Source organism: Teleopsis dalmanni, chromosome 1, assembly GCF_002237135.1.
Source record: "Teleopsis dalmanni isolate 2A chromosome 1, ASM223713v2, whole genome shotgun sequence".
In the NCBI taxonomy this organism is placed as follows: domain Eukaryota; kingdom Metazoa; phylum Arthropoda; class Insecta; order Diptera; family Diopsidae; genus Teleopsis; species Teleopsis dalmanni.
Window position 1 is genome coordinate 43,775,645 of NC_051846.1, and position 15,692 is coordinate 43,791,336.

General features: G+C 25.4%; 1 protein-coding gene across 2 annotated transcripts; it reads right to left on the reverse strand.

The window, feature by feature from the left end:
- Positions 1 to 1,945: 1,945 nt before the first annotated feature.
- On the reverse strand, positions 1,946 to 13,989 carry LOC119672098. 2 transcript variants are annotated; one of them, XM_038083067.1, is made up of 4 exons: positions 13,820 to 13,989; positions 4,280 to 4,863; positions 3,621 to 4,209; positions 1,946 to 2,518 (listed from the first exon to the last, which is right to left on the reverse strand). In XM_038083067.1, exons 2-4 carry the CDS (start codon positions 4,694 to 4,696, stop codon positions 2,289 to 2,291), a joined length of 1,236 nt encoding a protein of 411 aa, XP_037938995.1. In that variant the 5' UTR covers positions 4,697 to 4,863; positions 13,820 to 13,989; the 3' UTR covers positions 1,946 to 2,288. The 2 variants fall into 2 exon arrangements, with proteins under 2 accessions (XP_037938995.1, XP_037938994.1); XM_038083066.1 differs by lacking the exon at positions 13,820 to 13,989 and having other exon boundaries at positions 4,280 to 4,907.
- Positions 13,990 to 15,692: the final 1,703 nt, after the last annotated feature.

Below are 15,692 nucleotides of genomic sequence, written 5' to 3' on the forward strand. Positions count from 1 at the left end.
ACCAATTCGACAGAACAATAATGAATTTTAGTTGTGATAATTTCCAAGATGTTTTCAAATACATTAAGTTTTCAGTGTATAGATTAAGTTTGGCTCTATTGTTGTGCAACCTCTTTCCAATCACGCAAATAGCAAAACGCCCAAAGATAGTTGCCATACCCTTCTCGATTTACAACATTGTCTTTATTTTCTTTACAACTTGAATTCCTTATTTTTTTCCGATACGGACCACATATGTTACCCTTATTTTTGAGATTATACAAATATACAAACAATACAATATTCTGTTCGTATTTGAGTTGTATACGAAATATACCTCCGTATGTGGTACGGAACGCATTTGATATTCTGAACTTCTGAACTTCACTTTCTTAATATAAATCCAGATCAAATAAATCCAGATTATTGATTTGATTATCAGGACGTAAGCATTTTGTTGTTGTTTTCAAAATTTAAGTATCACAGTATCAAATATTTCCGATTATTTGCAAATATCCATCATCAGTGGTTTTGTAATTATTTCTTATGTATAATTATTCGTAAATAATTATATTTCTTATATTTTATTATTCGTAAATAATTAAATATAAAAAATAATTCCAAGACCACTGATGATGGGTATTTGGCAAAACTTAATAGTTTTAAACTTATTAATAGAATAATAAATTTTTATTATTGTAATTTATGCTGTTCGAAATATCACTCTATTAAACACAATAGTTTATATTACGAATTTAGTTTCTTCCGTCAAAATGGACGTTAAAAATCAATATAATATTCGATTGACAGCTAATATTTTAAACTTATAAAAACATCAAATTCATTTTTATATAGTTTTTATTATATATTTTTTACTATTTATTTTGTTTTACTTCGTTTGAAATATAAAATTAATTTATTTTTGAAATTTACTTATATTTCGTTACTAAACATAAATATTATTTAACACTCAGGTAGTTTAAAAAATGTGTACATTTTGTATAAATATTTTTTTTTGTTTATATTAAAATTATATATAAATTTAATAGCAATATTTACTTTATGAAAGAAAATAAATGCAGTAATAACTTTATGCGATTAAACAAAATACTTATGGCAACTGCGACAATATTTTTAGTTTTACTAAAAAAAGTTTATATACTATAGATTTTGTTTAAAAAATTTCGATATAATCAAGTAAAATATAAATAAAATATTTCAATTTGGAATAGATGTTTTCTTATTAAATTCTATTAAACTTGAACTATGTTTATATGATATATGTGTAATTAAATGCATTTACTCTATTTTAAAACACAAAATAAAATATGTACTTTCTAATTTTATGCAACAAATTTATAAATTGCACTAAAATAATATGAATAGTGCTCATTACACAACAATTTTATAAATTCTTTTCTTTTTATAGTTAACATTAAATAATATAGATTTAAAATTTTTCTAAAATAATTTGAGCTAATATTTTTTATTTGTTTTGTGATAAACTCTATACATACAATAAACAAAATCATATATGCGTATTGTACTTTATAACAAATTAAAGCTTTTTTACCTTAAAAAAACATATGGAAATATGCTCTAAAAATTTGCTATTATTAAAAGCAAGTTTGTGATTGAAAAATATAGTATTAGTTTAATTAGATATTAAAACAATAATTAAATTTATTTTCATTTAAATGAATAAAGGTTCATTTCTTTTTTATTTTAGTGACTACAACATTGAAGTCTAATATAATACGTTATCATTATAAAAATTCATATAGTTTATATGCTTTTTACTTAAAAATACAATAAACATAAAATTTCAGTTTACAAATTGACTAGCAAAATTTTATAGAAGATTGTTTCATACAAAACAAAATTTAAAACTTCAAACTACATACATATGTATAATATATACATATATATAAACATATAATATTATGAATAAAAAAAACTTTTTTTTTGCAATTTTTGCAATTTTTTGCATTTTTCAACATTTTTACAACACATGACATACATAAATGTTAAAAGTATCTGTTTCGCCAACTTTTAAATAGTGCTGGTTCCACGCCTAAGCTACTCACATACAAGAGTACATATACAGACTATATAATTCACATAGTTGAGGGTATAAAACGTGTGGAAATTTGCGTCTCTTAGTTAACTAATATTCGTAAGCTATATTCGTTAGTGTATAAGTCTATGCATTTCAATCATTATTTTACTTTCAGGTCCTATTCTTTGACACTGAAAATGAGTACGAAATAATGCGGATGTAGTTACAGATATGGATATCTGCACAAACTTCAATCGAAAATGCATGCAAATACTGCTAAACAGTTGAGACCAAAATTCTCACAGCAACTTTCTTCACCAGAGGATGAGACTTTTTCCGCACGGCGCATCTTTTTTGGATAGTTTTTCGGGTTGCTACGATCACTGAGATGAATGGGCATTTTGGCAAAATCAGGACGTGCTGTACGAAACTTCTCCAATAATTGCTTTTGTTCATTGGTTAGGTTTTTTAGTTTTTTACCTATGGAAAAATAATAATAAATATTATTAAATTCATACATTTAAACATAAATAAATTTAATAAGTAAATTTTAATAAGTAAAAAAACTATTTAATATGTGTTCAACTATATCTCAAACAAACAATACAAAAACTGATTAAAAAGTTCGTTTTTATTAATTGTTTATCGTTTAGAAGCAGTTTTTAGCAGCAAAGCTTTCTAACTGATTAAGAAATAAAAAAAATATCTAACTACAGTTACAAGTTCATCATACATATTTTAAATAAAATAATCTATAAAGATTTCTATCCTATGCGATACACATTATCATTATAGTTCAGTTAAAAAAATCTCTAAATATAGTCTCCTCTTTTAGCCCACAAAGTGAATTGTCATTGATTGATTATAGATAAATTAATACGAGTACACTAAATAAACAAAGAAATATTCTTCACAACCAGCGCTAATGGACAATAAATGACGATACCCCAAGAATATCACCGCCTTGATCACCTCATGCTTTTGGAACTATGATTCCAAAAGCATGAGGAATAGTTTTTGCTAAAAATAAGCGATTAAGTAAACAATCTTCAACCTATTTAACCAGGAATACCCTAAAAAAATGTTGGGGGAACTATACGTTACACTGCTGGACCACTCTCAATACAGAGCACATATATTTGAAAACTGTAATAATGGTTCAGTACTATGTCCATACAAATACAGCGCAACGTCGCCAAAATTAGCACCCAGTCTAACATTTGACGTGTAAAAAAATGAGACTAGATTGATGTTAATCACTTTCATTCTCTGAAATAAAATCTATTCCTTCCTCCTAAAACTTTTTCACATTACCAGATACATCAAACTGACCAAGCAAAATACCCAGGAATTTTGTTTCATCAGCGTTTTAAGTGACGTTTTCATTTATTTCCAAATATATGTTTTTAAATGAGACACTACATCGTTTATTAAAAGTTATATTTCAGATTATATAAAGGAATGTGACATATTAGTCACAGATATCATAACCGACAATATATATACAAGAGTCCTCAACCCCTAAATTAACCAGCAGTTAAATAGTTTTGATTATTTGTTTAATTCAATTGTCACAACATACCTTCAATTGCATCATCGACAAGTGTTATCTCAGTAGGATCTAATAGTTCAACACGTTCACAAGCTCTACGAAATTCATTTGAACTCATTAATAAATATCGTGGAGCATAACATAATGGACCCAAGACACGCCTTCGATTTTCTGCCGTTGGTTCCAATTTTTTTCGTCTACACTCAGCAATACTCCAGTCAGACAAGCATCTGAATAGTACAAGTTCAGAGCTCAGTTGCAGTGAATCACGTTTTACAATCGTTTCCAATTCTTCGAAACGCAGTTCAGTCATTTGCTGTTCTGTTAACACAGATTCTGCTTGCATATCAATCAACTGCAGAGTATTACTTAGTAGTGCCGCACAAAATTCCTCAGCTGTAAAAGGGTTAGAATGCGAGTTAGCTGTTGAGCTTTGATTGTCAGTTCGTCCCTTGTGTTTCTGTTTTTTAGCTAACAGTGCATCTTGTGAAGTGATAACTGAATCCAATTGATTTTGACTGGCAGGCATTAAATGCTGATAATACCACAATGCACGAAATACATCGACGACTGTAATGCTACTTAAAAGTAAATCAAGTTCACGTATGCAGTGTATTATCTGTAAGAAATATAGATTATTAAATTATTTTTATTAATTTTTAAGCATATATGATCGCAGGTTAACTCACCAAATCTGGACAATTAAAGCGGGCAGCTAATTCGAGTATTTTAAGTATATGCAGATGATCACTATATTTTACGAATTTCGTTTCAAGAAATCTTATGACTAGTTCAAAATCGTTTTTATCCACATTTGATATTTGAAAATGATTATCACCTTTACGTCCACTGTTCGGTCCGGCGTGTATGAGTTTGGCTAATTCCACACTATTTTCAAGTACAGCCTTTCTCTCGCATCGTATCATGTACCGATCATCACCGTTTACAACAATAAAATCAATATATGGGCTCGGTATAATCGGTATGACGGTGGATACATTTGTTTGTCCAGGCATTAGAAAAGCAGGAGGTGCTGTTGGTACCATGATTGTTGTTTGGCCACCCGTGTGTTGGCCGTCAGCTCCGAGACCGAATGGCAAAACCATATCCTCCTGCTTACTTTGTTTTTTAGACTGAATGTTGTATTTTTGTTAAAAAATTCGTGGCACTTAAAGTTTCGATATTGCCGCTGTTTTCTTCTTTTTTTTTTTGTATCTGCAGTTATATTAGTTGTTAGGTGTAAATTAATATTGGGCAGTGATTTTCGTTGAGTCTGTAATTAAGACATTAAAGAAATTGTTAAAAATATATTTATTTTTTCATTTCAAAGACTTTGACATTATATAGAAATATCTTATAATTTCCAAATTGCTTTGTTAAAAATAAAATCTATATGAAGAAGAATATTAAACAATAAAAATGTGAACCAATTTAATTTACACAATTAAATTTGTTGGCTATATCTTAATAGGATACTGTAAACTAAAACACCAGAGTAGGCATATATATGAGAGTACGAGAGTAGGCATATATATATCGATGCAAACTGTAGATTATGCGAAGAGAATGAAGAGTCAGTCACATATATGTTGTTAGAATGCTCTGCGCTAATGTATACATGTAATAGACTTCTGCGAATGTATATTCTTACGGAAAACTCTGTAAAGTAGGTTCTATACTACTTTTTATTGACTCTACAGGACTTAAGACTTGAAGCCCAGAAGTGGGCACACCCGGTGGTCGCCAATGTTTTACCGTTTATTACCATCCTATCTAGTTGAATATGTATTATATTTTGATTTATATTTTTTATTCTAAACTAATAAACCAATAAATAAATAATGAAAAATTTTACAAATTATAATGACCACAAGACACATAATTTCAGATTTGATGAATATATTCCTAGAGTTGTGTCAATTTAGCAATATTCCAACATTGTTCTTAATTCCATCTCTACCCATCTCTATACTATCTATTATCTATATATCTTTAATGACAATCCTCTTTTAAGAGTTCCCGAAATTTTAATTTCAAACTATCTTTCAATAACCAATATAGGTTATATTTTTTCTTGTTTAAGTCCTATAGGATTTCTTGTCCTACAGAACTTAAACACTCGATGGTCGCAATATCACATCTCCTCTTAATAATAAATAAACTGAATAATTGTAATAAATAAATTATTATAAATCCTAAAAGTGTTCTTTAATTTTAGACCAACTGTCTAAAGCTCTATTTCAGAATATATATTTATAAATTATTATTAGAATATATCAAATTTTGATTGTCTAATTTTAGTTATACCACATTATGTTTCATTTTTTTTGTTTGTTATTAGAATCATTAATAGCTTATAACTGTTCTGTCATTAAACCTTTATTACTATAATCTATTTGTATGCTTTGCACTCGATCTTCCAATGCTGGGTTTTTATCTTCAGACAGTTGGTGACAGTGTCTTACACTGTCTATTTCATTGTAATTGGGTTATTATTAAGAGCATTAAGCAGACCAATGGTTTTTTTTTGGTTAATATTAAAAATTGATCCTCTGCGCAAAACATTAGGTGGCTAAGGTTTTAGTAAATTGTAATCCCTGTGGATTTAATATTAAAAATGGATGGTTTGTGTAGATTATCAAAGGGTTGAAGCTTTTTTAAAATCTGATTTAAATTATTTAAAATATTTTTTCAAATATATCATGGATATTTATTTATGACTAATCTAAATATTTGCTCGTAGACAAATTTATTAATAAAAAAGATCTTTAAGATAGAGTAACCATTTCGAATTTAAATGTTAAATATAAAATTAGTTTTAAATAAAGTTATTATAATGTTCAAAAAGTTTTATATCTATCTATGTATCTATTATGATATTAACATCAATTATATGTGCTAATCTATATATTTAGTAACACAATTATAAAATTTTAAAATTCTGGGAAAAAAACAACAAATCATTTATAGAGTATTTTATTTTTTATTTATAATTGGTCACGTGCAGAAACCTGTTATCAGTATTAAGTACAAATGATTCACCACGCCTATGAGGCAGTTATTAGAACTGACCCATAAATGCAATTTGATTGTCTTATCAAATCAATTTGTATTAGTTAGAAATATATACAATATATTATGATCGCAATTCATTGATATTATATCTTAAAAATTAAAGATTATATTGTGGATTCTAAGAAGTTCGTTTAATCGCAAAGTTTTTCTATAACTGCAATTTGTTTTCATTTTAGCTAATCTTTATAGCAAAGTAAGAGGTGAAAGTAATATGTGAATTATAAAAAACTATTACTTAAATTATTATTAAAAAAAAAAAAAAAATAATCATCTTCAGATGACTGAAATTTTAATTATAACTCTTATTCTACAGTTTATATGTAAATATGTATAGTACACTTTTTATTAATATTCCTCAAAACATTTTAGTTAAATAATTTTCAATCATTTGAGTATTTATAAATATTTGCAAGCATTTATTTATAATTAAAAACTTTTAAAATATTCGTCATTATTTAGTATTGTCGTGTTTATTTAATTAAACACATAGGAAAGAAATTGTAAGAGAAATACCTATATGATAACTTTAGGAATATTTTTTTATTTAAACAGTTGTAAAATCATAATTAAGAGTATGCGGTTTTAAACACGACACATTTTACGATAATTTTTTTTTATTTTGTTTTCAAATAAAATAATAAATCAAATTGTATAAAAAATTATCACATCAAATTGTAGAAAGAAAAATAATATACGATAATAAATAAAAATAAAATATATATATTCTAACACTGATTTTGTAAAAAATATGCTTTTAGGAAGTAAAATTTTAAAACACAAACTGAAATATCACTATATAATTTTGCATATACTGTAAACAAATAATTTTTGTTTATTTGTATATAAAAAAGTTCAAAAATTTATTAAAGATTCTATTAAGATAGCCAAACAGTAATTTTATTGCCTTACACTCTCTCTACATTATAACAAAAGTTATAATCGCATATCTGAACAAGATTAATAAGTATATAATAGAAAAACTTTTACATGGTTACTTAACCATATCTAAAGACATTCACTTACCAAAAATTAAATGTATAGCTAAGCTATTATCAATAAAAAAGCATCGACTAGATTGACTGACTAGTAGCCAATCTAATACTAGAATACTACGGTAATATGAATAAGACAAGCTAATCAGTGATGTTATCTGCTTTGCAATTAAATATTGCTTAATAGAAAAAAAGATTTAACAAAGAAACTTTTGGATCGATAGTAGAAAAACTATTAAGTGATAATCTTAATCTTAAGCGGGATAATTCCACACTATTTTCAAGTACAGCCTTTCTCTCGCATAGTATCATATACCGATCATCACCGTTTATAACAATTAAATCAATGTATGGGCTCGATGTTACGCGGGATATATATCCTGGAAAATCTTTTTCTTAAAAACTATATCACACTATTAAAAATAAATTCTTATTTCAGAAATGCACTCTCACTTTAATTCAGAAAGTTAGAAAAGAAGTTCAAAGATTTTGAATAATTTTTAAGAAGCGGAATCCAATTTCCCAGAACCATTCTGTGTTTTAGGCAAAGAAACTCTATCCATTCTTATGAAGGGCGCAGAGGAAAAAGAAAGAAATCTCTATTGGAAAAGGCTACACAAGACTATCACAATTTAAAATGCTTTTAGGGACTTACAACATAAAATTCTAAGAATAATTGCGGGATTATTGACCGGTCACTCTAGATTGAATAATCACTTATCAAAGTTAGGATATCAATTCAACTCAGACTGCAGATACTGTAGAGAAGAGAAAGAAACTACCATGTGCTTGGGGAGTGCCCGGCACTGATGCGCAAGCGGAATAAACACCTAGGAGGGTATTTCATGGATCATAAGGATCCAAAATAAGGCAAGATAGGCTCTTCTGTCTTTCATGAAAGAAATCGGACTTGGAGAAACACTCTAATCCAACTTAGGGGCACAATTTAAGGTCGCAGTGCACTATTCCTAATAATAATATATAAATTAAATTTATTAGTATTGGTACAATTGCCAATTGAATATAAAAATTCTATAACATAAAAATTATATATTGTACTATTAGTCATGCGTTGTTTATAAGATTTTAGTTTCATTTATAATGAATAATAAATTCGATTAAAATAAATTCAAAAATATTTTATATTGTAACGCTTAACAATAACACAACTTATTTAAAAATTTATTTATTTAAAATTTATTGCGAACATTGAAAACTTTAATAAAACTATATTTACAAGCAGCAGAAAAAAATTTATTCTGCGCATAAATTTTATAAATTTTTTACCGGTTATTACCATCTTATCTAGTTGAATATGTATTATATTTTGATTTATATATTTTTTTTTTCTAAACTTAAGAACGCAAAATGCACGCTTCAATAACAAAAAATATAGGAAATTTTTATGAAGATAGAAATTTTTAAAAATTCTGTTATGCAAACAACATTAAAAAACTATGAAAAATTTTACAAATTATAATAAGTACCAAATATATAATCATCAAGTTTTAAATGTACCTCAGATGTGATGAATATCTTCCTAGAGTCAAATCCATTAAGCAATATCCCGACATTGTTCTTAATTAAATCTCTACCCATATCCATCCTATCTATTCCATCTCTACCCATATTCATCCTATCTATTTCATCTCTACCCATCTCTATACTATTTATTATCTACATATCTTTAATGACAATCCACTTTTAAGAGTTCCCGAAATTTCGCTTTCGAACATCTCCTATTGCTATCTTTTAATAACTAATATAGTTTATATTTTTTCTTTAAAGGATTTCTTGTCCTACTTTCTATAAGTTCATCTAACTCAGATTGTAATATGCACTGTAAAAACTTTTTTCTTGAGAGGTATATATGTTACTTTGAAACAACCTTCTCTCATATAAAGTAACCCTCTTTGTCTAATTTTTAGACATTGACCATTTCGTCATCTCGTATATTCCTATCGATTAATGTATAGTCTTATATATTCGCAGCTCAGTTTTTTTAAGAACAATTTATGAACATAAGTGGTCATTTAAGACCATAGATACTTGCGTTGAATTATATCTTTTATATCCTTATATCTTAAACAGAGTTGGTAGGTTTTAGCGAATAGCACATTAAAGTATCTAAAGGTTTTCCTACAAAGGTTGTATAGTCTATGTAATGGATATAGTAATGATGATACAATGATATTATAAACATATATTTTATTCTCTCAATATTTATTTATATACTATAATATGAGATATTTAATTTTCTGAAAGGAGTCATGATTGTTGCTTGCCACCAATGTTAGATTACGGGATTAATTATTCGAGTCTTTATTATTTATTAATTAAAAAATATGGATAGTACAATTGGAATCCAAGATTTTTGACCACAATGCAGTCACATCTACGTCAATGAATTTTATTTTTAGGCATATCGCTTTAAATTACTAATTGTACCATGTTTTTTATTTAAAAAAAAAATTCTTAAAAAATAATTTAATTATACGACTTATCGTATTTAGTTCCATGAGGATTTTACAAAACAACCAAAACTTTAAAAACATAGCAATTAGTTTAATCCTGTTAACAAAATTGAAATTTTATATGTGAAGTTACTTATCTTGTCATAAGCCAATAATAATTATTTTTATCTAAAAACAAAAGAAACTCGCAAATAAAATGAATTTATTGCTGTGTAAATTTTTTCTTTGAAACAGGAAAATTGCGGTAAAAATTAATATTAATAAGACACATGTGATATTGGTAACAAAATCAAATAAATTAAGCCCATTTGATCACCCTACGAATGGTTAGCAAAAATATATTAAGTTTAAGCATTGTTTTGTGACTTGTTTGATATACATTAAGACTGAAAAGTTTTCGGAAATTCTCATTTAAAATTCGCGCGCTGTATATTTTTCGATATTTTAAGTTTATGTAGTTTGGCAGCACTGTCCTTAATTACTATGCCAAAAATGAGCTCGATCTGTCAGACAGTTCGTTTACGGCAGCTGTTGAAACCAGTTCACCTCAGTAGTGCGTTGCGAAATGTCTTCGACGGTCGTACGACCGTCCTGGAAGGCTTTGTACCACTCATAAACTTGAGTTTTCGATAAAACTGATTCCCCATAAGCCTTTTGTAGCATTCGCAACGATTCTGCACACGAAATTTCGTTCGAAACACAAAATTTGATGCAAACTCTTTGTTCAATATTTTTTTCCATTGTTTTTTTCGCAACGCCCTACTGAGGTGAACTGGTTTCAACAGCTGCCGTAAACGAACTGTCTGACAGATCGCGCTCATTTTTGGCATAGTAATTAAGGACAGTGCTGCCAAACTACATAAACTTAAAATATCGAAAAATATACAGCGCGCGAATTTTAAATGAGAATTTCCGAAAACTTTTCGGTCTTAATGTATGGTATATCATACTTATACAGTACTTATAGCAAGGGTATAAATAATTTAATAAAAAAATAATAGTGAAATAAAATAAAATTATTGGGGAGAATATATAATATATATTATATATATATATTATAATATATATAATATCACTTATATTATTAATAAATATTTTTAAATTAAATATATATAAATATTATATAAAAAGGTTTTTATTTTATATTATACTCGTAAGTTAATTTAGATATTAAATTTTAGAACCGAACCAAAAGCTTTGATAGTAAATTATATTTTATATTCATATTTGTTAATATTTTTATATATGTTAATACATATATATAAAAATTAAAAATCTTGTAGAATAAATTTTTAATGAAAGCTTAATTTTAATTAATTCACTTTGTTTTTTAACTTAAAATTCATTTTTTATTTAAAAAAAATGTCTTATAATACTAATTAACTTCTTATAAATATAAATACATTATTAAATAAAATAAATAAATTACTAAAATTAAATTATTTATTATAATGCAGTGATGTATGATTTTAATATAATTTATTATATTGTTATTATAATTTTATAATTATATTTTATTTAATTATAATTTAATATACATAATTTAATTTAAAATTATAATTTAATAATAATATTTTAATTATTTATAAATATTTTAATTAATGCTGGCATTTTATTCTTATATCGTAAATGAAATCTATATTAATATTTATTAATTTGAATAAAAATTTCTTTTGTATCATTATATTATTTTTTAATTTAATAAAGTTCTTTACAAAAATTTGATTATACGTATTTATCACAATTATTAAATAATATACTTATAAATATTAGTATTATTTTTTATGTTTGAACAATTTATATTACTGTGTATTTTTATTTTTTTGATATGTAAATAATATATAAAAAATTATGTAAATTTAATTATTTTATCCAGTTACTCTAAGGTCTATAAAATCATTTAATATACTTTTTGTTAACTTTCAACTTTATATTCAAATACATATTTTTAAAAATATATAAATTTTAAAATTACATATTCAAACAAAATTGCAGCTCTATTTCGATATCCCAAATAGTCTCATTTAACTATATAGCTTAGTTTTTGAGACCAACAACAGTACCATCTAACGTGTCTACTTGTTATAAACCTAATCAACATGTAAATTGCATATACTAATTGACAGTAGATGGCGTGTGTATAGTTTTTGTTTTTTAATGTAATCAATGTTAAAGGTTTATAACTTTAAACCTCGATATCTTTAAAAGTAACTCATATCGACATACCTATAACGTAGTGAAAAAATTTGCCCAATTGTACTGGCTGTAATAAAAACCAATATCACATCGGCGTACCAGAAATATCGAAATCCCGTCGGAATTCTCATAAAAGATATGTATACGTTTTCGCAAAATTTTTTTTCATGGTTTTTTTAAAACATTACATATATATATATTTATGAATATATTTTATATATTATTATATATTTTATGATTATTTATATATTATATATTTTAAATTTATATAATATAATAATTTATTATTTATATATTATATATATTAAATCTATTTAATATAATAATTTATTCTTACTTATGTACAAATAATTTGAGTTCATTAAAACTACTGTATTTATTATATTCTATAATTATATTGTTTATTTATTTATTTGTAACTTGAATTTTTATTTAGTAAAAAGTAAAAAATATTTGTAGTATATGTGATATTATTGTAAATGTACAAAAAATAGTTTATTTTACATACTGAATGTTTAAGTTACAAATAAATAAATAAATAGTAAAAGTATAGCATATAATAAATATATTAGTTTTAATTTCATCAAAATAGAATACATTTTTTTATAACTATTTTAAAAGCAAAGTTCTGCAAAATTTGCAATAATGAGATAAGAATTTTAATATATGTATGTATACATATTTGCATGTATTTATGTATATATATGTATTATTATTATATTATGTATATTATGTATGTATATTATTATATTATGTATATATATGTATTTACATTATTCAATATAAAATATAGCAAGGAAAAATAATTTTTTTTTAGTTAAATATAAAGTATCTACAAGACTCCATTTGCCGACAAATGTATATTTGTTTTTTATTGCGATTTATTATTATTATTATTTTAATTTTTATGTATGTATATTATTATATTATGTATATATATGTATTTACATTATTCAATATAATATAGCAAGGAAAAATAATTTTTTTTTAGTTAAATATAAAGTATCTATAAGTCTCCATTTGCCGACAAATGTATATTTGTTTTTTATTACGATTTATTATTATTATTATTTTAATTTTTATGTATGTATATTATTATATTATGTATATATATGTATTTACATTATTCAATATAAAATATAGCAAGGAAAAAAATTTTTTTCCGTTATATATAAAGTATCTATAAGTCTCCATTTGCCGACAAATGTATATTTGTTTTTTATTGTGATTTATTATTATTATTATTTTAATTTTTTGGCTAATTAACACAACGAAATAAAAGTTTACAATGCCCTCACCCATATTTATTAGTATGTATTTATTTATTTATTTAAAATATTGTGTGCTTAAAATGAAACAAGTATTTCAATTAACTGTCTCATGATATAGAAAAAATAAGAAAAAAAAATAAAAAAATAAAAAAAAATAATATAATGCAAAAACAATAAAATTTTGATAAATAAAATAAAAGTTTATAAGGATAAAAATGTACCTTTACTCTCTCTCTATTTGCTTCTTATTTTGGAATGAATTTTATATGCCGATGTGTGTAATAAAATTTATTTTTTCGTTGTAATTTAAAATATTTCACGCGTTTGTTTACTTTTCAGTTTACGTTGAATTTGTTTATTTGTAATTTATCTTATTTGTTTAATTAATTTTAGGCAATATTTTTCTTTTTTTTGAGTCAATAATGTGTAATATGTAATATAATTTTTTTTTTTTGAAACGCACTTCCGTTATGCCTTGAACTTGCACGAGTAAAACTTAAGTTCATTTATTTTCATATTTTTGAAATTTAAAATTTCAATTTCAAAATAAATTATGATAATATAAAAAATATCTATAAACACTTGAACATTGGGTTTATACTTTAAGTTTGTAATTTGTCAATTTTTGGCATTAAATTCTATGCCATTTTGTCAGTTAGATTTTTACGTTTATGAAATATCACAATATCATATGAAAGCGAACTCATCGATCAATCACATTCCTGATTTCACATTCTAAACTATAGTGGTTTATAGTGGTTTTTTTGCAATTAGCTTAATTAGTTAAGTAAATTAATTTCTATTTATATAAAAATTATTAAAATTTGAAATATTATATATGCATTTGAAATATTATATTCTAAATACTTCGTTACAATTACCGAACCGTGTTCTATGAGCTTAGAACTTCGACTGCGAAGAGGCTTTGCGTTAAACGCAGCACGAGACTGCGGGCGGTTGCGATATATATACGTATGCGTCGCTACTTTAGGGCTCGTTTAAGTGACGCTATGTTGACAAATTAATAATGTACTATAACTTTATATAAATATATATGTTTAAACTTTTGTAGTATTGCAATAAGTCTTAGTGATACTGATATGAACCGTATATACCGTCCTCTCTGGTTGTTGTTGTTATTGTTGTTTTTGTATTATTAATAATTCTCGACATATAATATTAAAGAAATGCCATTGTTCTCGATAAGTTTTCGCGCACGTTGTTAGCGGTCGTCTGTGCATATTCATAACTCGCATTGGGCATTAATACTATTTGGAAAATAATGATAACAAAAGTAAACAGAGAAACTATAAATTCAATTTCAGTTTTATATTTGTTTAAACAATTTTTTTTTTTTTTTGTAAATTTTAAGGTTTTGATAATCATAAATATTGCAAATATTACAGTTCATTTATTTTAACTTCAATGCCTTGGTTTGTTTTACTGATATTACACTTACGGCACGGCATAGGTCCATTAAAATTATATTCAATTTTCTAATTTTAGAAATTATGCTTTATAGTTTCATTAATAATAAATCTTCATTTGATAATATTTAATATTTATTAGTTTAAAATTACTACACTATGGTATATGTTTCAATTTTATATCAAAAAATTATAACACAAAATCATAAATTATACTATTTATTTAATTATTATTATGTTGAGGCTAGTTGAGTCAGTCCACTTGAGCATTTTTACTCTCTATTAACTGCGAGGTTTCTTCATAACCCCTCTCTACGCCTTGACTGGATTATTGTTTATCACTTCATCACTTTCTTTGCTATTCGAAAACCCTCTAAAATTTAAATATACCTTCTTTGCCACTATAAAAAAAGCGTAGCTTTATCAGCAACAACAATACATACTTTAAAAATCAGACTAAGCAATAATTGATCTCAAATCTGCATACCTCCCCGAGGAGCCTGTAACCATTCTGAGAATCGATAACGCGCTGTTAGTAAGCCTGTCAGTTTTCGTAAATAATTTCAGTGCTCTATCCTTTATGTATTTTTTGATCGGATCAATCTTGCGGTCCATGGGGATGTCATTCGTCCTATCATGGTACCTTTAAAAGTTTTTTCAGAGCCTG